General features: G+C 43.6%; 1 protein-coding gene across 2 annotated transcripts in view; it reads right to left on the reverse strand.

Annotated features, from left to right (window-relative positions):
* LOC129863876 (splicing factor, suppressor of white-apricot homolog) overlaps positions 1-25,007 on the reverse strand; it is a 154,563-nt gene that overhangs the window by 70,813 nt on the left and 58,743 nt on the right. For both annotated transcript variants that reach the window (XM_055936230.1, XM_055936229.1), the window contains exons 11-12: positions 18,814-18,919; positions 18,063-18,296 (exon numbers count right to left, since the gene is read on the reverse strand). In XM_055936230.1, the coding sequence (XP_055792205.1) occupies positions 18,063-18,296; positions 18,814-18,919 (340 nt within the window). The remainder of the gene's footprint in view (positions 1-18,062; positions 18,297-18,813; positions 18,920-25,007) is intronic.

A 25,007-nucleotide genomic window follows, 5' to 3' on the forward strand; every position in this document is an offset into this window, starting at 1 on the left:
GGCTAAACTAAAGCTTGGAAGGAGGCGAGTCCGATGTCCATCGCGCGCCAGGCGCAGGCAGCCAAAGGAAGTTACTTCCGGTATTTGGTGATTTATAGAGGCACTGATTGCGCAATCGACTCCATTCAAAGCGTCATCACGTACTGACATCCAGGGGAAGACGTAAGAAGTGTCTGTTTCTCCATAGCATTTACACGGACCTTTAAACTGACTCCAGATCAGGGGCCAAGATGTCTGAAATCTGACTCCCTATCATGAAAAGTGCTGTAGATTGAGTTCTGCTTCACTCAGAGACAAAATTCCAACGGCTATAGAAACTAGAGTGTTTTCTATCCAATAATAATATGCATATTGTACGAGCAAGAATTGAGTACTAGGCAGTTTAATCTGTAGAGCAAATTATGCTAATGCGAAACAGCACCCCCTATAGTTGCAAGAAGTTAACATCATCCGTGGCTCTGGCATCTTCCCCATTATTTGGAACCAAGGACTGATCACCCCAATCCACAAAAGTGGAGACAAATTTGCCCCCAATAACTACTGTGGGATATGCGTCAACAGCAACCTTGGGAAAATCCTCTGCCTTATCATTAACAGCAGTACATTTCCTCAGTGAAAACAATGTTCTGAGCAAATGTCAAATTGTCTTTTTACCAAATTACAGTATGACAGACCACGTATTCACCCTGCACACCCTAATTGACAAACAAAACAAAGGCAAAGTCTTCTCATGCTTTGTTAATTTCAAAAATGCTTTTGACTCAATTTGGCACGAGGGTCTGCTAAAATATTTGAATCAGTTATAGAACCCATTGCCCGTTATGGTTGTGAGGTCTTGGGTCCGCTCACCAACCAAGATTTCACAAAATGGGACAAACACCAAATTTAGACTTTGCATGAAGAATTCTGCAAAAATATACTCTGTGTACAACGCAAAACACCAAATAATGCATGCAGAGCATAATTAGGCCGATACCCTCTAATTATCAAAATCCAGAAAGAGCCATTAAATTCTACAACCACCTAAAAGGAAGCGATTCCCAAACATTCCATTACAAAGCCATCATCTAAGATGAACCTGGAGAAGAGTCCCCTAAGCAAGCTGGTCCTGGGGCTCTGTTCACAAACACAAACAAACCCCACAGAGCCCCAGGACAGCAACACAATTAGACCGAACCAAATCATGAGAAAACAAAAAGATGATTACTTTACATATTGGAAAGAATTCACAAAAACTGAGCATACTAGGATGCTATTTGGCCTTAAACAGATAGTCAAAGCTTTCCTTAAGTGTGTACTATGTACAGACTCCGTGAGCATAGCCTTGCTATTGAGAAAGGCCGCCGTAGGCTGGCCTGGCTCTCAAGAGAAGACAGGCTATGTGCACACTCCCCACAAAATGAGGTGGAAACTGAGCTGCACTTCCTAACCTCCTGACAAATGTATGACCATATTAGAGACACATAATTCCCTCAGATTACAGATACACAAAGAATTCGATGAGAGAGAAGAGGTCAAAGATGTGTTGAGCGTGAGTGATTCCCCTCTGTGTCGAGGTGTGAGAGAAAAGCTACTGTACTCTGAGGCACAGCTGGGGCTTGGCTGTGGAGGAGATCGGAAAAGAGCAGAGGAGGAGAGAAAGATTACGGGGGAGGGAGAGAAGAGAGCGGGGGCGAGCGAGTGGCAGTGTAGGATCAAATGGAGCAGTGGAGGGCAGACAAGGAAGCAGGCAGAGAGAGGTGTCTAAGACAGTGTTTAAGGTACATTTTGTAGACATTAACACTGTATTGAAGATGGGGGGAATAGGAATATATGGGGTATGACATGGTATGAGTGGATTGAAGCTTATGGACACATTTCAGCTTACCATTCCCAAACACAACACCTCATAGGTAAAGTTTGTGGATTGACTATGGTGGAGTGTGGATGTAGTTTGAATTCGAGGTGTTCACGGAACCCCCTGTACCCGAATACCCAAGAGGGTCCGGATCCAGAATTCAAAATAATTTCAGATCTGATATGATTGTCACGGGTACGTGTACTTTTAAATGACTAGTCCGGAAGGACCCATATAGATCTGAACGTGACTGCTGCAGTAGAGAGAGGAATTGTATCATTTATCCTGCTGCTCTTTGCTGTAAATTTTCCATGGGAAGTTAAGCCTGGGAATTTGGGAATTTTGCTTAAATTCATTAAAAAAGTTAGCTTATAACAGCGAACATTTTTTGAGGACTACACTTAAGGCAATTCTAGGTCTTGTGGCATATTTTAGTTAAACTATCCACCATTTAATGGAATTGCAACCCTCTGCATGCACAGTGTATTCTTCCATCACATGTACAGCTGATTCTCAAGATCTTGCACATTAATGAGATGCTATTGAGCCCACACTACTACACTGTCTAAGCCAAGGACTACATGCTTTCTGGTAAGTTTTGATTACAATACTGGGTGGGGTGAATATATTATATATGACATAGATCCTTTTTTGTTAACGAATAAATAGTAGCCTACAACACTGTGTGTTTAAATCATTTATAACTTGTTAACAATTTCTGGTAGTTAGTTTTTGATACCATGTGGGTTTTAGCTTGCTTTAGCCTGCTAACTGAGGAGTGTTAATTCACCGGTTAAAATACATTTCATTTTAAAACATCTTAACATCTTACAAAGGACTTGTTTAATCTAACTCTTTATCTGTGTATGGAATTGTATTTGTTTCTCCTTTTTCTCTAATCTTTACAGGAAAATGCTACGGGCACTAGCTGATGTGTGGAGACATTTCACTGCAGCCAATGTAAAAGTTAAAGCTGTGTATATTTGCAAATACTGTGCCAAGTCATATGTGAAGAATGTAACAAAGATGCAGAATCATCTGGCCAAGTGCATAAAGTTCCCTCAGCGCTCACAACAAGTAACCTCTGGCACAAGTCCTACTTCTATTTGAGGTGAAAATGTTGAATCAGACACCTTATTGATAGCAACAGCTCATGGTCCTCCTGGAATCAGACGTTTTTTTGACTCAATGGAGGAACGTAGTCAGAGAAATGCTGATGAATGTCTTGCTCGAGATGTGTATGCAACTGGTTCACCTCTGATGCTCACAGGCAATGTGTATTGGAAGAGATTTCTGAATGTTCTCCACCCAGCAACCACCCCACCTAACCAGACATGATTTATCTACTCATTTGCTGGATGCAGAGTTCAACAGAGTTCAAGTGAAGGTCAAGCAAATCATAGAGAAAGCAGACTGCATTGAAATCCTCTCTGATGGGAGGTTGAATGTTCGTGGGCAAGGAATAATGAACTACTTCATCTCCACCCCTCAACCATTATTCTACAAGAGCAGACACAAGGGCCAACAGACACACCGGTCTCTACATTGCAGATGAGCTGAAGGCAGTCATCAATGACCTTGGACCACAGAAGGTATTTGCACTGGTGACAGACAATGCTGCGAACATGAAGGCGGCTTGGTCCAACAACCTCCTTCCCTCAGTAAGTCCTACCCTCACTTATCAAATACAAATTAATTACTTAAAAAATCATACAATGTGATTTTCTGGATTTTTGTTTTAGATCCCGTCTCTCACAGTTGAAGTGTACCTATGATACAAATTACAGACCTCTACATGCTTTGTAAGTAGGAAAACCAGCAAAATCGGCAGTGTCTCAAATACTTGTTCTCCCCACTGTATATGCTTAATGGTAATGATTAAAATATTCCACCCTGAAATCATATAATTGTATGAAATTTATTAGAATCATAAAACTATAATCTGATGATGTGTGTAGTTTTAGTCAGAATTAGAACAAGGACCGTTTGTTCCTTTTTAGTATGTAAGGACTGTGTAGGACTGTGAAACAAATGATAAGAGGAGCTATCGACAGACAAGTTGTACTACTGTGTTCCTTACAGGACATTCTGTCTCCACCCGTGGAGGGGAGAAACTGTTAGGCTTGCAGAAAATTATGAAACATGTTGCAGATTAAAGAAACAATGTATCTGTGTAGTGGAAAAACACCGACTGTCTGAGCAAGGTGTAGCTTAAGATTTGAACTTGTTTGTGTTATAAAGACTGTGTTCGCATTTTTCGTTCTCTTGAATAAACTGTACTAACCTTTTGCATAAGCTGAGTCTTTGCCTAATTATTATTAAACCCATGGTCTTACAAAGCTCGGGGATTGGGCAAAGCTATTGATTGTTAGTTAGTATCTTTGTGATTGAAAATTCTCCTGACACTCATGCATTGAATTTGCTCCTCAAGGACATCATGGCACTGAAAACAATGGATACACTCTACAAGAGAGCCAAGGAAATGGTTAGGTATGTGAAGGGTCATCAAGTTATAGCAGCAATCTACCTCACCAAGCAAAGTGAGAAGAATAAGAGCACCACATTGAAGCTGCCCAGCAACACCTGTTGGGGTGGTGTTGTCATCATGTTTGACAGTCTCTTGGAGGGGAAGGAGTCTCTCCAAGAAATGGCAATATCACAGTCTGCCGATAAGGACAGCCCCATCAAGAGGATCCTCCTGGATGATGTATTTTGGGAGAGAGTGGTAAGCAGCCTGAAACTCCTGAAACCTATAGCAGTAGCCATTGCACTGATTGAGGGAGACAATGCCATCCTGTCTGATGTTCAGACTCTGCTTGCAGATGTAAGAGAAGAAATCCATACTCCCCTGCCCACTTCACTGTTGCTCCAAGCAGAGGAAACTGCAGTTCTGAAATACATCAAAAAGCATGAAGACTTCTGCCTGAAACCCATACATGCCACAGCACTCCAAGTATGCTGGCAAGAGCATCATGCCTGGTGCAGAGATCAACAAGGCCAATGGTGTCATCACTACCATGTCTCGCCACCTTGGCCTGGATGAGGGCAAGGTTCTTGGCAGTCTGGCGAAGTACACTACCAAGCAAGGGCTTTGGGATGGAGATGCAATATCTCATAAGCCACCTGGTAGAAGGGAACTTTGTGGATCCGAGGCTCTTTCCCCTGTTGCCTCCATCATCCTCCAAATCCCACCAACATCAGCCGCCTCAGAGCGCAACTGGTCCTTGTTTGGGAACACACACCACAGCACACAAAGGTTGACAAATACAAGGGTTGAAAAATTGGTACCATCCGGGCAAATTTGAGGCTTTTTGAGCCAGACAACGAGCCATCCTCAACAAGGTTGGAAAGTGACAGTGAAGATGAGGCCTCAGTCGGATGTTCAAGAGGTGGACATTGAGGAGGTCCAGGGAGAAGACATGAAAGCCTGAGAGGAAGACAGTCTAGAAACTAAAGCTTTGGTTATCATTTTACAGATGTATGTTGAAACAGTTTTTGGGAGATGCGAAGGATCATTGGTGATCATTCAATATTCCCTTTCTTTTGTTGTTCAGTGCAATCATCCCATGTGAAGAGTAAACACATTTAATTAAAGTTCAATTCGTAACTCAATAGTTTTTTAAATGTCTATTGGTTAGATTTAATAATTTGCAATTATGTCTACTGATGATAAGGTAACATTTTTATGTTTCTGTCTCCATATGATATGTTAAATATATCCAATGCAAAAAACATCTATATTTAAATGGTATTAATATTAATTAGCATATATTTCCATTAATTCCCATATATTCCCGTTAATTCCCATATATTCCCGTTAATTCCCACGGAAAGTTTCCACCACTTAATACTACCGAAAATGTGCAACCCTGTTGTTGACTAATCATAATTCATCAGTGGCAATAGGCTACAGTCATAGAGCCTCCATGTGGGACAAAAGTTAGCAGATATCTTATCAATGGAAGACGGAATTAAAAGTTAAAGGAGGACCAACAGGTAGGTTGCTACTTTACATTCTGAACGGAGTTGTTGTTTGCAACAGACTAGGACAAGAAAGCGCATGCAGCCTCAATTAGCCTAGTTAAGACAGATACTACGTAATCATATTGGATGATAAATGACCTAGTTATGGCAGCTATTAGTCTACTATAGCGTGAGTCGGCTTGGTTGCAGTCTCTCATCTCTCCTCCCTGTTCCTGTGTCACTCGCTCACACTCACAGTAGCCTACACACAGCACGGCCCCTGCTAGAGCGTCACCTCTCTCTACCTCGCACTTTATTAGCTCCGGTTAATAAAGTAGCTTAAAAATTGACTTTTCTGCTGCTTCCCTCACTCAGATCCGACCTGGTCTGGATTCGACCAGGTCTATACGGAACGGGTCTAGATGTCCTCGGTTCCGTTTGGAACGGGTCTCTATTTATGCATATTGGGTCTGGATGGGAAAGCCCCAGGTCCATTTCGGAACGGGTCCCAAAAGGCCTCCAGTGTGAATTCCACTTATACAGTGAAATTAGCTAACTGGGTCTCCTGCCATCATCTGCAATTACCGTTATGCCTGCCTACATTCCTCTCTGTAGGCACAGCCCAACGTAACTGTTAATGACAGAGAGAACACAAGGATGTGACAGAGGTCAGAGAAAACGAGAGAATAGAGAGAGAAAGATGATGAGAGACAGGAACAAATCATGGGGGAGAAGAGGACGACAGTGATCCCGAGGACTATATTAAAGTGGACTCCAGGCATGTAACGTGGACTCCGGGCATGTAACGTGGACTGTGGCCATTGAACATGGTGCGGGGATAAATTGCCCAGCCCCGAATACAATAGCTCAATTTACTGTGTGTGCGGGCAGCGATAACCATCTGCAATCTTCCCTAGTTTGTTCATCGGAAGCGCACAGGGAGAGCTCAAAAACAAGTCATTATATTACGCAACCGTAGGGGGTGAATACAGTTATTTCTATACTATAAATAGGCTGGCTACCAAGGCAAATCATATGGGGCTTAGTGTGAACACACCAGGGACAGAACAGAACTACCACCCTAAGGTAGACCCACTTCCTTAATGGAGTGAGATGGAGAAAGAGATATACAGAGATAGAGTAAGCATGAGAAGAGAGAGAGAGAGAGAGAGGGAGAAAGATATGACACTCGTAATGTCTTTATTGTTTTGAAACTTCTGTATGTGTAATGTTTACTGTTAATTCGTTTTGTTTGTTTCACTTTTGTGTATTGTCTACCTCATTTGCTTTGGCAATGTTAACACATGTTTCCCATGCCAATAAAGCCCCTTGAATTGAATTGAATTGAAAGAGATATACAGAGACAGAGTAAGCATGAGAAGAGAGAGAGAGATGGAGAAAAGATATAAAGAGACAGAGTAAGCATGAGAAGAGAGAGAGAGAGAGGGAGAAAGATATATACAGAGACAGAGTAAGCATGAGAAGAGAGAGAGAGATGGAGAAAGAGATATACAGAGACAGAGTAAGCATGAGAAGAGAGAGAGGGAGAAAGAGATATACAGAGACAGAGTAAGCATGAGAAGAGAGAGAGAGGGAGAAAGAGATATACAGAGACAGAGTAAGCATGAGAAGAGAGAGAGAGAGGGAGAAAGAGATATACAGAGACAGAGTAAGCATGAGAAGAGAGAGAGAGGGAGAAAGAGATATACAAAGACAGAGTAAGCATGAGAAAAGAGAGAGAAAGAGATATACAGAGACAGAGTAAGCATGAGACGAGAGAGAGAGAGATGGAGAAAGAGATATACATAGACAGAGTAAACATGAGAAGAGAGAGAGAGATGGAGAAAGAGATATACAGAGATAGAGTAAGCATGAGAAGAGAGAGAGAGAGATGGAGAAAGAGATATACAGAGACAGAGTAAGCATGAGACGAGAGAGAGACAGATGGAGAAAGAGATATACAGAGACAGAGTAAGCATGAGACGAGAGAGAGAGAGATGGAGAAAGAGATATACAGAGACAGAGTAAGCATGAGAAGAGAGAGAGATGGAGAAAGAGATATACAGAGACAGAGTAAACATGAGGAGAGAGAGAGAGAGAGATGGAGAAAGAGATATACAGAGACAGAGTAAGCATGAGAAGAGAGTGAGAGAGAAAGAGATATACAGAGACAGAGTAAGCATGAGAAGAGAGAGAGAGAGAGGGAGAAAGAGATATACAGAGACAGAGTAAGCATGAGAAGAGAGAGAGAGAGATGGAGAAAGAGATATACAGAGACAGAGTAAGCATGAGAAGAGAGTGAGAGAGAAAGAGATATACAGAGACAGAGTAAGCATGAGAAGAGAGAGAGAGAGAGGGAGAAAGAGATATACAAAGACAGAGTAAGCATGAGAAAAGAGAGAGAGAGAGATGGAGAAAGAGATATACAGAGACAGAGTAAGCATGAGAAGAGAGAGAGAGGGAGATGGAGAAAGAGATATACAGAGACAGAGTAAGCATGAGAAGAGAGAGAGAGGGAGAAAGAGATATACAGAGACAGAGTAAGCATGAGAAGAGAGAGAGAGGGAGAAAGAGATATACAGAGACAGAGTAAACATGAGGAGAGAGGGAGAAAGAGATATACAGAGAGAGTAAGCATGAGAAGAGAGAGAGAGGGAGAAAGAGATATACAGAGACAGAGACAGAGTAAGCATGAGAAGAGAGAGAGAGGGAGAAAGAGATATACAGAGAGAGTAAGCATGAGAAGAGAGAGAGAGGGAGAAAGAGATATACAGAGACAGAGTAAGCATGAGAAGAGAGAGAGAGGGAGAAAGAGATATACAGAGACAGAGTAAACATGAGGAGAGAGGGAGAAAGAGATATACAGAGAGAGTAAGCATGAGAAGAGAGAGAGAGGGAGAAAGAGATATACAGAGACAGAGTAAGCATGAGAAGAGAGAGAGATGGAGAAAGAGATATACAGAGACAGAGTAAGCATGAGAAGAGAGAGAGAGAGATGGAGAGAGAGATATACAGAGACAGAGTAAGCATGAGAAGAGAGAGAGAGAGAGAAAGAGATATACAGAGACAGAGTAAGCATGAGAAGAGAGAGAGAGATGGAGAAAGAGATATACAGAGACAGAGTAAGCATGAGAAGAGAGAGAGAGATGGAGAAAGAGATATACAGAGACAGAGTAAGCATGAGAAGAGAGAGAGAGAGGGAGAAAGAGATATACAGAGACAGAGTAAGCATGAGAAGAGAGAGAGAGGGAGAAAGAGATATACAGAGACAGAGTAAGCATGAGAAGAGAGAGAGAGGGAGAAAGAGATATACAGAGACAGAGTAAGCATGAGAAGAGAGAGAGAGAGGGAGAAAGAGATATACAGAGACAGAGTAAACATGAGGAGAGAGGGAGAAAAAGATATACAGAGAGAGTAAGATTGAGAAGATAGAAAGGGAGAAAGAGTGACTTAAAAAGAACAAGTAAAAAGTAGTGAGTGAAAGGTGAAGAAGGACAGTGACTTGGAGAGAAAATAAAACAAAATAAATGAGAGCGAAAGACAGACCTGCAGGCAGGCCTAAATTAAAGTTTATTTGTCACGTGCGCCGAATAGGCGGTGTAGACCTTACAGTGAAATGCTTACTTACAGGCTCTAACCAACAGCGCAAAAAGGTATTAGGTAAACAATAGGTGGGTAAAGAAATAAAACAACAGTAAATAGACAGGCTATATACAGTAGCGAGGCTATAAAAGTAGCGAGGCTACATACAGACACCGGTTAGTCAGGCTGATTGAGGTAGTATGTACATGTAGATATGATTACAGTGACTATGCATATATGATGAACAGAGAGTAGCAGCAGCGTAAAAGAGGGGTTGGGGGGGGGAGGCACACAATGCAAATAGTCCTGGTAGCCATTTGATTACCTGTTCAGGAGTCTTATGGCTTGGGGGTAAAAACTGTTGAGAAGCTTTTTTGTCCTAGACTTGGCACTCCGGTACCGCTTGACATGCGGTAGTAGAGAGAACAGTCTATGACTGGGGTGGCTGGTGACAATTTGTAGGGCCTTCCCCTGACACCGCCTGGTGTAGAGGTCCTGGATGGCAGGCAGCTTAGCCCCAGTAATGTACTGGGCCGTACACTCCGTAGTACCTTGTGGTCAGAGGGCGAACAATTGCCGTACCAGGCAGTGATGCAACCGGTCAGGATGCTCTCGATGTTGCAGCTGTAGAACCTTTTGAGGATCTCAGGACCCATGACAAATCTTTTTAGTTTCCTGAGGGGGAATAGGCTTTGTTGTGCCCTCTTCACGACTGTCTTGGTGTGTTTGGACTATTCTAGTTTGTTGTTGATGTGGACACCAAGGAACTTGAAGCTCTCAACCTGCTCCACTACAGCCCCGTCGATGAGAATGGGGGCGTGCTCGGTCCACCTTTTCCTGTAGTCTCCAATCAGCTCCTTAGTCTTGGTTACGTTGAGGGATAGGTAGTTATTCTGCCACCACCCGGCCAGGTCTCTGACCTTCTCCCTATAGTCTGTCTTTGTTGTCGGTGATCAGGCCTACCACGGTTGTGTCGTCTGCAAACTTAATGATGGTGTTGGCGTCGTTCCTGGCCATGCAGTCGTGGGTGAACATGGAGTACAGGAGGGGACTGAGCACGCACCCCTGTGGTGCTCCAGTGTTGAGGATCAGCATGGCAGATGTGTTGCTACCTACCCTCACCACCTGGGGGTGGCCCGTCAGGAAGTCCAGGATCCAGTTGCAGAGGGAGGTGTTTAGTCCCAGGATCCTTAGCTTAGTGACAATCTTTGAAGGTACTATGGTGTTGAACGATGAATAGCATTCTCACATAAGTGTTCCTTTTGTCCAGGTGGGAAAGGGTAGTGTGGAGTGCAATAGAGATGGCATCATCTGTGGATCTGTTTGGGCCTGTTCAGATTGTTTGAGAGAGGCCCCCCAATAAGTAGGGTTCTTGGCCACTCAAGTGCTTAAACAATCAAATAATTTGCGCTGCTTCAAAACTAAGACATTTTGGGCCCGCCATCAGTAAAACAAATCCTGCTATTGTTCATCTTTACAACAGCACTAAGGGAGGGGGAAGATAGAAGATGACAGAACAAATTGTTCTTTTTTGTTGTAAATGTATAAGCAGATTGTCACAGCAATTGAAAGTCAAAAGCTGTTTTAGAGACAAAAGGACTTAAGACAAGCACAGGCTCCCGCACACACACTCACACGAACAACCACGTGCGCACACACCCACGCACACAGAGACACACACACTTTACTAATGAGAGCTGCCACTGGTCTCACTCAACAACAGCACAGCTATGGGCCTTATGGCAGTAAAGAACTATTGACGTGGTCCCTCATTGGTCATGATAGAGAGAGTGCAGACACACATTATGCTTTCCACAAAATGGACCTAGTGGTCTGGAAGATCGAACACACTCAAATATAGGGCATGGCAGACAACAGACAAGCATTATTTCACAACAGCATTAAAGCTAGAATCCTTAATTGGTGAAACTACTAGGTTCATTTCGGATAATACAACAAAGAAGTTACAGTAATTACAGCAAACCATTCTATTGCCCTATTCTAATTATAATCTCCAAATGGTAGGTACTCTATATCAGTCCACCGAATCCAAGTAGTCTTGTCAGTCTACTCTGGCCTAGGGCTGTGGCGGTCAATACATTTTGTGAGCCGGTGATTGTCAAGCAAATAACTGCTGGTTTCCTGGTAATTGACCGTTAATTAATATAAACACATTTAGCATCTCCTGGCTTCCACACAAGCCACTGATGGAGACCTTTGAAACACCTACATTTTAAAAAGTAATATAGCCTACACCTTCACAATAAATCCATGATTTATTTCAGACAGGTCTAAAGAAACATGATATGAAGAAAATGTATTCCATTTCAGAAGAACAGAATATCATACTCTGAGTTGTCCTTATGTTAGGCCCTAATCTGGCTATGCCAAATGGCTGTGGGCTACACTAGTTCATTTAGCAGACAAGATTTGCTTAGGATTCTGTGGCATTATTTTATAGTATGAAGAATACAATTTAACAAACTGAACAATATAGAAAGGATATTTTCTCCAAACGATGAGGGAGTGCGCACATGCGGCTATTCTGTGTTAAGCGGTTAAAGAAATAGGTACTTCCTATATGCTTAATTTAGAGTTATTCATGTAACTTGTTGTGATACAAACATATGTTTAGATTTGTAATACCTTGTATGGCTTCATAATGCGACTAATGATGATTTGAATAAAGTTGCATGAAAGGCGTTGGATATAATAATTATTATTCCCTTTTCCCTGAGTGCTGCATGTCCATAGCACCTCTCACTCGCACGGCTCTCCGTCACGTGATCGGGTCTTACTCACAGGCTACAAGTGAAGACAGACACATCGGGGACGCAACTGCGTACGTCCTTATCCAATTCCAAGGTGCAAATTGAAGATATTGGAAGAACTGTCCACATTTACTTTTCGTCAGCCAACAAGATGAGTAGGCCTAACAAACAGCTAAAGCTCTAGCCTATGTAAATCTACTATCCCCATAGTACAAAAGTTTAGCTATTATATTCTGTGCAAGAAATACATTTTACAAACAGTCTGGGACAGTTGTGGGATGCGATAGAGCCCAAAATAATATCACTACTAGCATCAAAATAACTTTTTTACGCAATGAGGCTGAAGCAACAGATCAGAACATTTAGCTTAAAATGTTGATAAACTATCAGGATATTTCTTCACATTATAAGCGCAGCAATGCGCACATTAGTAGGCTATAAGCGCAAATGCTCAATTAACGGAAAACACCATTATCAAAAGTGACCACAAATGCGATTATGCATGTAATGCTTTTAATATAAAGGTGCAGTTTATTGGTGAAAATGATCTTCCCCAAACTTGAAACTCACATGCTGCTTATGTATGCCGGTTAGGTTCTACACCCCTTGTAAAGAGGATTAATGTGCTTGATTTTAAGAAGTTATTTGGCCACTTTATTTGTGAAACAAACCTTATCAAAACATATAGGCCTATGGGCTAGGCTAAATGAGGTGTGACTATGATTAGAAAAAGTCGGAGAAAAAGGGCATTGTTTCTTGCCTTACTTTGGGCATCATGATAATATATAATTCACATGTGAAAGGCTAATATTGTCACTGGCATTTTTTTTGCATGGAATAGCCTTCATTTCTCAGAACAAGAATAGACTGACGAGTTTCAGAAGAAAGTTCTTTGTTTCTAGCCATTTTGAGCCTGTAATCGAACCCACAAATGCTGATGCTCCAGATACTTAACTAGTCTATAGATGGCCAGTTTTATTGCTTCTTTAAATCAGAACAACAGTTGTCAGCTGTGCTAGCATAATTGCAAAAGGGTTTTCTAATGATCAATTAGCTAATCCAAGATTATCATTTTAAAAGGCTAACACAACGTGCCATTGGAACACAGGAGTGATGGTTGCTGATAATGGGCCTCTGTACACCTTGTAGATATTTCATTAAAGAAATCAGCCATTTCCAGCTACAATAGTCATTTACAACATTAACAACATCTACAATGTATTTCTGATCAATTTGATGTTATTTTAAATTGATTTTTTAAAACTTTTCTTTCAAAAACAAGGACATTTCTAAGTGACCAAAAACATTTGAACAGTAGTGTGTGTGTGTATGCTATGGTGTTATTTGAAATAAAATTGTATTCTAATGTTACCGTAGACCTTTATAAACACAACAAAATTATTATTTTTGTGATAGCATACATGAAATGTATTAATTACACGGTTCTAATTTTGCTGTCAGAATGACTGCTCATTAGCTTGAAGGGGGGTCCCTCATGGCCCAGCTGTTCTAGTGTTAAGGTTCATTTGGACAGAAAAACAGACGGACAAAGACATGAACGCACACACGCGTCTGTTGTCTGCTGAATCCCAGCACTGGTAATCACAGGCAGCCTGTGTGATCCTTTACAGACCATCAATACAGATTAGGTTTCTCTGTCTGTTATCAATACCCCTACGGAGTTAGGCCATTTGAGTGACAGCCTCCTTGACACACATCAATTCATTTCACTTGCCAGGCCCGTTCTTTAGCCTGAGATAATTACACAGATGTTCCGCTTTCCCTCCGCTGGGGCCGGGTGTGTGTGTGCGCATTGTCAACCTGAACCAGCCCCTGAAACTAGGCCTAAATACCAGAACATTTGGTGGCTGTGTATGTGTGTGTGAGAGAGAGAGAGACCAGGCTTAATGCACACTAAACATTATGAATGGGTCCCGTGAGTCAGACCTGCCTTTACATTTGCATCAACACACTCCTGAGATTGTGTGCACATACAGTACCAGTCAAAAGTTGGTACTCATTCAAGGGTTTTTCTTTATTTTTTCTATATTGTAGGATAATAGTAAAGACATCAAAACCATGAAATAACATATGGAATCATGTAGTAACCAAAAATGTTTTTTATATTTGAGAATGTTCAAAGTAGCCACCCTGCCTTGATGACAGCTTTGCACACTCCTAGCATTCTCTCAACCAGCTTCATGAGGAACGCTTTTACAACAGTCTTGAAGGAGTTCCCACATATACTACTTGTTGGCTGCTTTTCCTTCACTTTGCGGTCCAACTCATCCCAACCATCTCAATTCTTTTGAGGTCGGGTGATTGTGAAGGCCAGGTCATCTGACGCAGCACTCCATCACACTCCTTGTCCATATATCCCTTACACAGCCTGGACATGTGTTTAGAGTCATTATCCTGTTGAAAAACAAATGATAGTCCCACTAATCGCAAACCAGATGGGATGGCATATCACTGTAGAATGCTGTGGTAGCCATACTGGTTAAGTGTGCCTTGAATTCTAAATAAATCACAGACAGTGTCACCAGCAAAGCACGCCCACACCATCACGCCTCCTCCTCCATGCTTCACGGTGGGAACCACACATGCAGAGATCATCCAATCAGCTACTCTGCGTCTCACAAAGACACGGCGGTTGGAAACAAAAATCTAAAATTTGAACTCATCTGACCAAAGCACAGATTTCCACTGGTCTAATGTCCATTACTCGTGTCTATTGGCCCAAGCAAGTCTCCTCTTATTATTGGTGTCCTTTAGTAGTGGTTTCTTTGCAGCAATTCGAACATGGAGGCCTGATTCACGCAGTCTCCTCTGAACAGTTGATGTTGAGATGTGTCTTTTACTTCAACTCTGTGAAGCAGTTATTTGGGCTGCAATTTCTGAGGCTGGTAACTAATAAACTTATCCTCTGCAGCAGAGTTAACTCTAGGTCTTCCATTCCTGTGGCGGTGTTCTCGAGAGCCAGCTTTATCATAGCACTAGATGGTTTTTGTGACTGCACTTGAAGAAACTTTAAATGTTATTGAAATGTTCCGTATTGACTGACCTAAAGCAATGATGCTGTTGTTTCTCTTTGCTTATTTGAGCTGTTCTTGCCATAATATGGACTTGGTCTTTTACCAAATAGGGCTATATTCTGCATACCACCCCTCCCTTGTCACAACACAACTGATTGGCTTAAGGAAATAAATTCCACAAATTAACTTTTGAGGAAGCCACACGTGTTAATTGAAATGCATGCCACCTCATGAAGCTGGTTGAGAGAAATGCCAAGTGTGCAAAGCTGTCATCAATGCAAAGGGTGGCTACTTTACTACATGATTCCATGTGTTATTTCATAGTTTTGACATCTTCACTATTATTCTACAATGTAGGAAATAGTAAAAATAAAGAAAAACCCTTGAATGAGTATGTGTCGAAACCTTTGAGTGGTACTGTAAATATCTCCATTATGGGGGAGCTAAGAGAGAAATACAACTGTGGTTTATTGCATCCAGTCTCTCCTGACTTCCTTCCTGGAAGCACTCCTTATAAAAGCCATCCTTTCCTCTCCCTCTCTCTCACTTTCTACCAGTTATTTACTGCTGTGCCTCCTCTTCCCTATTCCATTCTCCCTCCATTCCCGCTAGTCTGACTTCCCGCAAAGGCGGAGCATGCGTGTGTATTTGATTGAGCGATGTCGTTCCTAGTCCGCCCGCAGCTCTCCCAGCGAGTGACGGCTGTATTAACAGACAGCTAATATAACTTAAGCGAGAGTGAAAGAGAAAGAGACCGGCAACGATAGAAGACACTTAGAGCCGGCGGTGGGTGAGGGTGGTGCGCTAGCAGACCTCCAGTCTGACCTGGACAGGGCCATCTCTATGCCATTTAAGATGCTGTCTGTCAGATGCATGAATAGAGGAGCAAGCTTAAGTGAAGAGGAAATTCTGCAACTCTCGGAGGACAGTGAGAGATGATAAAAAATGCTGTAGCCATGGGGCGGAAAAGTGTTGGTTTTAACAAAAAAATATGCATTTTTAGTAACTCCCACTGTCCTTAAAAAAATTACTGGATTTATTTCCTACTGAGAGATGGCAATACAGCAGACAGACTAGTACAGGTCATTTACACTAACTGAGGAGATATTTACCAAGAATTGAAAAGGGCCGATATTAACTCAGCCAAAAAAGAAACATCCTTTTTTCAGGACCCTGTCTTTCAAAGAAAAAAATCGTAAAATACCAAATAACTTCACAGATCTTCATTGTAAAGGGTTTAAACACTGTTTCCCATGCTTGTTCCATAAACATGAACCATAAACAATTAATGAACATGCACCTGTGGAACAGTCGTTAAGACACTAACAGCTTACAGACGGTAGGCAATTAAGGTCACAGTTATGAAAACTTAGGACACCTAAAGAGGCCTTTCTACTGACTCTGAAAAACACCAATAGAAAGATGCCCAGGGTCCCTGCACATCTGCGTGAACGTGCCTTAGGCATGCTGCAAGGAGGCATGAGGACTGCAGATGTGGTCAGGGCAAGAAATTGCAATGTCAATACTGTGAGACACCTAAGACAGCGCTACAGGGAGACAGGACGGACAGCTGATCGTCCTCGCAGTGGCAAACCACATGTAACAACACCTGCACAGGATCGGTACATCCAAACATCAAACCTGTGGGACAGGTACAGGATGGCAACAACAACTGCCCGACTTTTACCATGAACGCACAATCATTTAGTGGCATTCCAACTGAGCCACATGGCCATTTGGGGGCATTCCAACTGAGCCACATGGCCATTTAGGGGCATTCCAACTGGGCCACATGGCCATTTAGGGGCATTCCAACCGAGCCACATGGCCATTTAGGAGCATTCAATTGAGCCACATGGCCATTTAGGAGCATTCAATTGAGCCACATGGCCATTTAGGGGCATTCCAACTGAGCCACATGGCCATTTAGGGGCATTCCAACTGAGCCACATGGCCATTTAGGGGCATTCCAACTGAGCCACATGGCCATTTAGGGGCATTCCAACAGCCACATGGCCATTTAGGGGCATTCCAACTGAGCCACATGGCCATTTAGGGGCATTCCAACTGAGCCACATGGCCATTTAGGGGCATTCCAACTGAGCCACATGGCCATTTAGGGGCATTCCAACTGGGCCACATGGCCATTTAGGGGCATTCCAACTGGGCCACATGGCCATTTAGGGGCATTCCAACTGAGCCACATGGCCATTTAGGAGCATTCCAATTGAGCCACATGGCCATTTAGGAGCATTCCAACTGAGCCACATGGCCATTTAGGGGCATTCCAACTGGGCCACATGGCCATTTAGGGGCATTCCAACTGAGCCACATGGCCATTTAGGAGCATTCAATTGAGCCACATGGCCATTTAGGAGCATTCAATTGAGCCACATGGCCATTTAGGGGCATTCCAACTGAGCCACATGGCCATTTAGGAGCATTCAATTGAGCCACATGGCCATTTAGGAGCATTCAATTGAGCCACATGGCCATTTAGGAGCATTCCAATTGAGCCACAAGGCCATTTAGGAGCATTCCAATTGAGCCACATGGCCATTTAGGAGCATTCCAATTGAGCCACATGGCCATTTAGGAGCATTCAATTGAGCCACATGGCCATTTAGAAGCATTCAATTGAGCCACATGGCCATTTAGGAGCATTCCAATTGAGCCACATGGCCATTTAGGGGCATTCCAATTGAGCCACATGGCCATTTAGGAGCATTCAATTGAGCCACATGGCCATTTAGGAGCATTCCAATTGAGCCACATGGCCATTTAGGGCATTCCAAAAAAGCTTTTAGGTAAAGTAAAATAAGATGTTCTTTAATATATGAAGTGCAGCCAGTGAGAGCAGCAGTAGCCAGCTACCTTGTTTAGCCTCCAGCTCCTCTAGGGTGAGAGTGGGTCTCTTCTCCTCGGGGGTCGCAGTGACCGCTCTGACCACCATCTCCGCCCCCTCCAGCAGGGCCTCCAGACCCTCCTCGCCCAGCAACTTGTCCGGGTCATCATCTGAGTCGTCGTCCAGCCGTACACGGTTCTTCTCCAGCGGTAGCATGTCGTTCTCTTTGGCTTTGATGGCGAAGCAGATCGGCGCAAAGGGCACTGGGAAGAAAGGCGGAGGTGGGAGAGAGAGGGGGGGGGGGTGTGTTTGGTTAAAGCTTGAGGTCGTTTAAGACAAAAAATGTGCCAGAGTGGCAGTCACTCATTTTACCATAAACCATTAACCTTCCCCAGGCAGGCAAACAGAGAGACAGAGAGAGATCATTGAGCTGGGGGTTAACCGTCATTAGCATGGGCCAAAGACATGAACCTCAGCCACTCCGCTTTTTGAGCAGCCTGCAGCCACCTAATCATTTAGTCAATTTTCTAGCTGACAGTTCTAAAGGAAACCACACATACACACACACGCACTCCGCAAAACACAAGCGTACCACCCCAACCACCTCCACTGTCTACTCATCAACAAAGGCCTCAGCATTCCCACTCACCAAACAAACAATTAAGCAGAAAAGAAACATCCTCAGACAGTTTAATTATCAGAGTGGGCAGGCCGGGCTGTGACGAATGGGACTGTGTCAAGGTCAGCCTCTAAATGCTGTGGTGTGTGTACAAGTCTTACCTTTAATTGGCTTGCCTTCATTCAGCTGTTTGTCAGAGGGACAGTTACCAACGCCGATACTGTCTGCCTCCCTCTCCGCTGGGCCCAGGCCGTCTGAAGAGCCACGCTACAGAGAGGAGAGAATACAGTTATTTTAAGAACAAAGTGCGTGGGGTTGTTCTGAGAACGAGAAATTAGAACGCACCAGACACAATACCTACGCTTTTTCATAGAAAAGTGTTTTGTGCTTAGGCTATGTGATGTCAATGCTATTTGCAAAGTTCTGTTTGGGATTGGGTTTAAAAGTTGACAGTCAAAAATAGATGTGAGTGAGGCACAGGGAGGGTTGGTTGCAGGCTGAACGGTAACGGAAAGCCCATTTCACAGTACAGAGGGCCGACCACTCCTCTGTCGCCATGGCCCTCATTGGAATGCTCTGTCCGCTCTGTGCACCGTTCACCATAGGACACTGACAGAGAGGTTTAATCATTGCAACATGCAGTGGTGGAGGGACCAGGGGACAGCCACTTCCACAAGGCCAATTCTGTGTGGAGAAAACACATGCCTCAGGTCTCCTTTTCTGAGCGCAGTCCCTGAACATGGACCATACCAGCTCAGTAGGGACATAGGAGGAAAGGGACTAGCCTGAGCACCAGATCAGAGACCATGTTGTATGTTAACAAATAGTCATCACTAGCTTGCTAGTAGGTATATGATAGGAAGAGTCTGGACACCAGGCTAGCCGTTAGAGACAAACACGAAAACAACATGTGGGCCGTTTCCTCTCGTTTCTACCTACATGAGGATGGACTCATAATCCCACTTCATATGTATGCATGATGCCATGATTGGTGGACAACAGGTCTGCCTTTGCAGCTGACTTTAGGCCTCAATTACCTGGGTTTCTCAGGGAGAGAGAGAGAAAGGCAGACTAAGGAGAGAATAAGGGAAGAGAGTGATAGAAGTGTGTGTGAGAGAATGAGGGGTGAAGGGAGAGAGAGAGAGAGAATGAGGGGTGAAGGGAGAGAGAGAGAGAGAATGAGGGGTGAAGGGAGAGAGAGAGAGAGAATGAGAGAGAATGAGGGGTGAAGGGAGAGAGAGAGAGAGAATGAGAGAGAATGAGGGGTGAAGGGAGAGAGAGAGAGAGAATGAGAGAGAGAGAGAGAGAATGAGGGGTGAGAGAGAGAGAGAGAGAGAGAGAGAGAGAGAGAGAGAGAGAGAGAGAGAAGAGAGAGAGAGAGAGAATGAGGGTGATGGGAGAGAGAGAAAAAAGGTAGATAGGTAGTTCTGTGTCGCTAATGGAAGTTTTTCAATATTTTACAGTTCTATTAAGGAAGTGTGGCAGCGAGCTCTTCAGCCGTGGCCCTCTGGAATGAGAGATCAGGGGACCATTAGCCTGGCTAAGGAATCTGCCTCCATGAAGATGTGCCTCTTTGATGGGGGAGAAAGAGGATGAAATGTGTGTCCTGGGCAGAAATAGAAATATAAGCTCCTGAGTGGCGCAGCAGTCTAAGACATTGGATCGCAGCACTTGCGGCGTCACTACAGACCTGGGTTCGATCCCAGGATGTGTTGCAGCCGGCCGTGACAGGGAGACCCATGAGGCAGTGCACAATTGGCCCAGCGACGGCCGGGTTAGGGAAGGGTTTGGCCAGCCGGGATGTCCTTGTCCCATCGCGCTCCAGTGACTCCTTGTGGCGGGCCGGGCGCATGCACGCTGACATCGGTCACAGGTTGTACAGTGTTTCCTCCGAAACATTGGTGCAGCTGGCTTCCGGGTTAAGCAAGCAGGGTCGTGTTTTGGAGGACGCATGGGTCTCAACATTCGCCTCTCCAGAGTCCATACGAGAGTTGCAGCGATTAGACAAGACTGTAACTACCAATTGGATATCACAAAATTTGTAAGAAAAAGGGGTAAAAAGTACAACAAAAAATGTATATATATACAAGAAATAGAAATAACATTCTTATTTCTTACAATAGGGATGTTTAAATCTATGCTATACTTTTAACAACAGTGTGTGGATTGAAAGAAACTATGCCCCACTTTCAATCAATATTTTCCATTCTGTGTACGAACCGAAACAGAGATGTTTATACAGTTGGTTGTCCCACCTAGCTACAGTTGAAGTCGGATGTTTACATACACCTTAGCCAAATACATTTAAACTCAGTTTTTCACAATTCCTGGCATTTATTCCTAGTAGAAATACAGTTTTATATCAGTTAGGATCACCACTTTATTGTAAGAATGTGAAATGTCAGAATAATAGTAGAGGGATTGATTTATTTCAGCTTTTATTTCTTTCATCACATTCCCAGTGGGTCAGAAGTTTACATACACTCAATTAGTATTTGGTACCATTGCCTTTAAATTGTTTAACTTGGGTCAAACGTTTCGGGTAACCTTCCACAAGCTTCCCACAATAAGTTGGGTGAATTTTGGGCCCATTCCTCCTGACAGAGCTGGTGTAACTGAGTCAGGTTTGTAGGCCTCCTTGCTCGCACACGCTTTTTCAGTTATGCCCACCAATTGTCTATAGGATTGAGGACAGGGCTTTGTGATGGTCCCTCCAATTCCTTGACTTTGTTGTCCTTAAGTCATTTTGCCACAACTTTGGAAGTATGCTTGGGGTCATTGTCCATTTGGAAGACCCATTTGCGACCAAGCTTTAACTTCCTGACTGATGTCTTGAGATGTTGCTTCAATATATCCACAGAATTGTCCTGCCTCATGATGCCATCTATTTTGTGAAGTCCTCAGTCCCTCCTGCAGCAAAGCACCCCCACAACATGCTGCCGCCACCCCCGTGCTTCACGGTTGGGATGGAGTTCTTCGGCTTGCAAGCCTCCCCCTTTTTTCCTAAACATAACGATGGTCATTATGGCCAAACACTTCTATTTTTGTTTCATCAGACCAGAGGACATTTCTCCAAAAAGTATGATCTTTGTCCCCATGTGCAGTTGCAAACCGTAGTCTGGCTTTGTTATGGTGGTTTTGGAGCAGTGGCTTCTTCCTTGATGAGCGGCCTTTCAGGTTATGTCGATATAGGATTCATTTTACTGTGGATATAGATACGTTTGTACCTGTTTCCTCCAGCTTCTTCACAAGGTCCTTTGCTGTTGTTCTGGGATCGATTTGCACTTTTCGCACTGAAGTACAGTCATCTCCAGGAAACAGAACACGTCTCCTTCCTGAGCGGTATGACCGCTGCGTGGTCCCATGGTGTTTATACTTGCGTACTATTGCTTGTACAGATGAACGTGGTACCTTCCGCGTTTGGAAATTGCTCCCAAGGATGAACCAGACTTGTGGAGGTCTACAATTTACATTCTGAGGTCTTGGCTGATTTATTTTGATTCTCCCATGATGTCAAGCAAAGAGGCAGCGAGTTTGAAGGTAGGCCTTGAATTACATCCACAGGTACACCTCCAATTGACTCAAATGATGTCAATTAGCCTATCTGAAGCTTCTAAAGCCCTGACATAATTTGTTTAAAGGCACAGTCAACTTAGTGTATGTAAACTTCTAACCCACTGGAATTGTGATACAGTGAATTATAAATGAAATAATCTGTCTGTAAACATTTGTTGGAAAATTACTTGTGTCATACACAAAGTAGATGTCCTAACCGACTTGCCAAAATTATAGTTTGTTAACAAGAAATTTGTGGAGTGGTTGAAAAACAAGTTTTAATGACTCCAACCTAAGTGCATGTAAACTTCCGACTTCAACTGTATTTAATACAGTACAATTCAGTTTCAAGCATCAATAAGTTTCATATCTCATCCGACTGTTGGTACACATATGACCATCATCTCTACATGCATGGAAGCAGTCTTTTGGAATAAGCCTTCTGCTATATGTTCCTCTGGGGTATGATTTCATACGGTATATATTCTCCCTGTCTGTAGCATCCTGTTCATGATACTGCCCTGGCATCATCGGTTTCCTCTTTATACCGTCTTCTCGTATAAAGACGTTACGTTATATCTTTCCCACTGTGCAGACTGCCTTGTCTGCTAGCGAACAGCACAGCCGGCAAAATGTAGCCGTTTATCATTTCAAAACTGAAGATCTCCATTGTCCATATCAGTCCATTGCTTAGCAGCGAAAAGCAACCTGTCATGGATAGATAACTGAAAAAATATCTCCAGCAATACAGCTACCGAAAGTGCTCTTTGACCCTCATCCCAATATGTTGCTGATAGAGCAGGATAAAGTAGTGCAGCAAGCCGCTGGAGAGACTGAGAAAAACCTCATAGGAAGCATTTCAGATGGTTTTAGAGGAAATTGTGAATACAGTTAGTTGTAATAGCACAGTGGTTTTAACAAGTGACGCAAAGCACTTTACAACGTCCTGAGTGGAAAGCCACTAAAAACAAGCTGGGAGCAATGGAAGCGACTTTGGAAAGACTCCTTCTAAAAGGCTGCAGAAAGATGTTAGGAGAAGGAGTGAAACTGTTAAGGGAGGGCAACTTCCATACAAATAGGTCAGGCTGAGGCTGCTGAGTCTGATGTGAGGAAAAGAGAAAACAAAATATTAAAAACAGAAACGTCATCAGTGTCTAAGAGAGGAGGAGCTACTACCTCAACTTAGGAACTGGGACAGTCACCAAAAAAGAGGAAGACAAGGGAGAATTAACTGAACCACTTGCGTTCAAGGACGCGGAGGTGAACCCCCTCATCTCAGCGCTTCAAAGGCTCTCTCAGGTACCGGCGGAGCGGAGTCACACAGCCGCAGGCACAAATCAAGAACAATGGCTTCTGCCAGGTGGCTAACTGAGCTTTTAAGTCAGACGGGCGGACGGCTTAAGGAAGGTGATGAATCGACCTCCGTCACTCGAGGAGAGAGAGGGGTTTAAGGGGAAGAGTAGGGAGGGAGAGAAGGAGTTGGAATAATTCTCATTGCTGTGGATCATAACCTTTACAGTATGAAAGGATGCAGAAGAGGACAGGAGTAGAGTGGAGGAGAGGAGAGGAAAGAGCAGGATAGAGTCTGGAGGAGGGTAAAGGCACTATTCACTTTACTGGAAGAGTCAATTCAGAAAAGCAGCCTGGACATGCCTTAGAATTTGACAAAACAGTAGTGGGGGAAAATGTTGAATACTGATGGAGTCAGCTATCTGCTGCTGCTCTACCCACCAGTCTGTCACTGTGGGGTACCAGTCTGTCACTGTGGGGCCTTTGATGGAGGCTGGAGCTGCTGGAGGGTATGGAGGGACAGGCAGGGACAGAAGCAGCCATGCAATGTGGTTGGCCCTAGGGTGAAGGACCACTGCCAGAGACAGAGAGTGGACATCCAAGCAACCCAGAAAGGAGGCATCAAAGTCAGGCCTGCATCCCCAGCAGCTGGTGGAAAGGGGAGGGACTGCTACAGACAAAAGCCAAGACTCAGGATTGACACAGCATGAGTAGCATGAAAAAGGCCCTAAACTGCACACATCATTGGTGCTGCATCATGATCTAAAGCTAGGGCTACCCTAAAGCATTTCAAAACACTCCTCTGGTGGGCAGATAGATGCTGCTTCTGGACACACACACACACACACACACACACTTACCATACATCACACTCCAACACACACCCTCCTTCATACACACATCATTGGTGCTGCATCATGAAAGTGTGTGTGTGAAGGAGGGTATGTGTTGGAGTGTGATGTATGGTAAGTGTGTGTGTGTCCAGAAGCAGCATCTCTGCCCACCAGATGAGTGTTTTGAAATGCTTTAGGTTAGCCCTAGCTTTAAAGTGAAGTTCACACACACAGAATACATTATCAACTCTCCTACTATCTGCTCATCAATTCAGGAATGATGCACAACCACAAAAAAAAGTGCAATAAAAGTGACTGAAAGTGTGTTTAAAATGCTCCCATTTAAAATGTGTTTCGCAGTGTAGAACAAGGCTTTGAGGACAAGCTACAATAAGCCACAATAATGTTAATCGTTTTCAGCAGGAACCAGCTGAAGCCCCAGCAGCCAAGCTGTCTCTGGAGAGATACTCAACAGAACCACATCACTCTCTCTCTGCTCCCGCTCTCTCTACAGCCCTGACACGAGGAGCCTACTGTTGCTTAGCCTCGCAAGCCACCATCATCTCCTAATCATCCCTGCAGCGACCCATTCATGTAAACTCGCAAGATCAAGGTGGCTCGCAACGCAAACTGTAGCTGGTCCAAAAATAGCTCCCTGCAGCTCCCTTCACCATTTC

This window comes from Salvelinus fontinalis, chromosome 10, assembly GCF_029448725.1.
Source record: "Salvelinus fontinalis isolate EN_2023a chromosome 10, ASM2944872v1, whole genome shotgun sequence".
In the NCBI taxonomy this organism is placed as follows: domain Eukaryota; kingdom Metazoa; phylum Chordata; class Actinopteri; order Salmoniformes; family Salmonidae; genus Salvelinus; species Salvelinus fontinalis.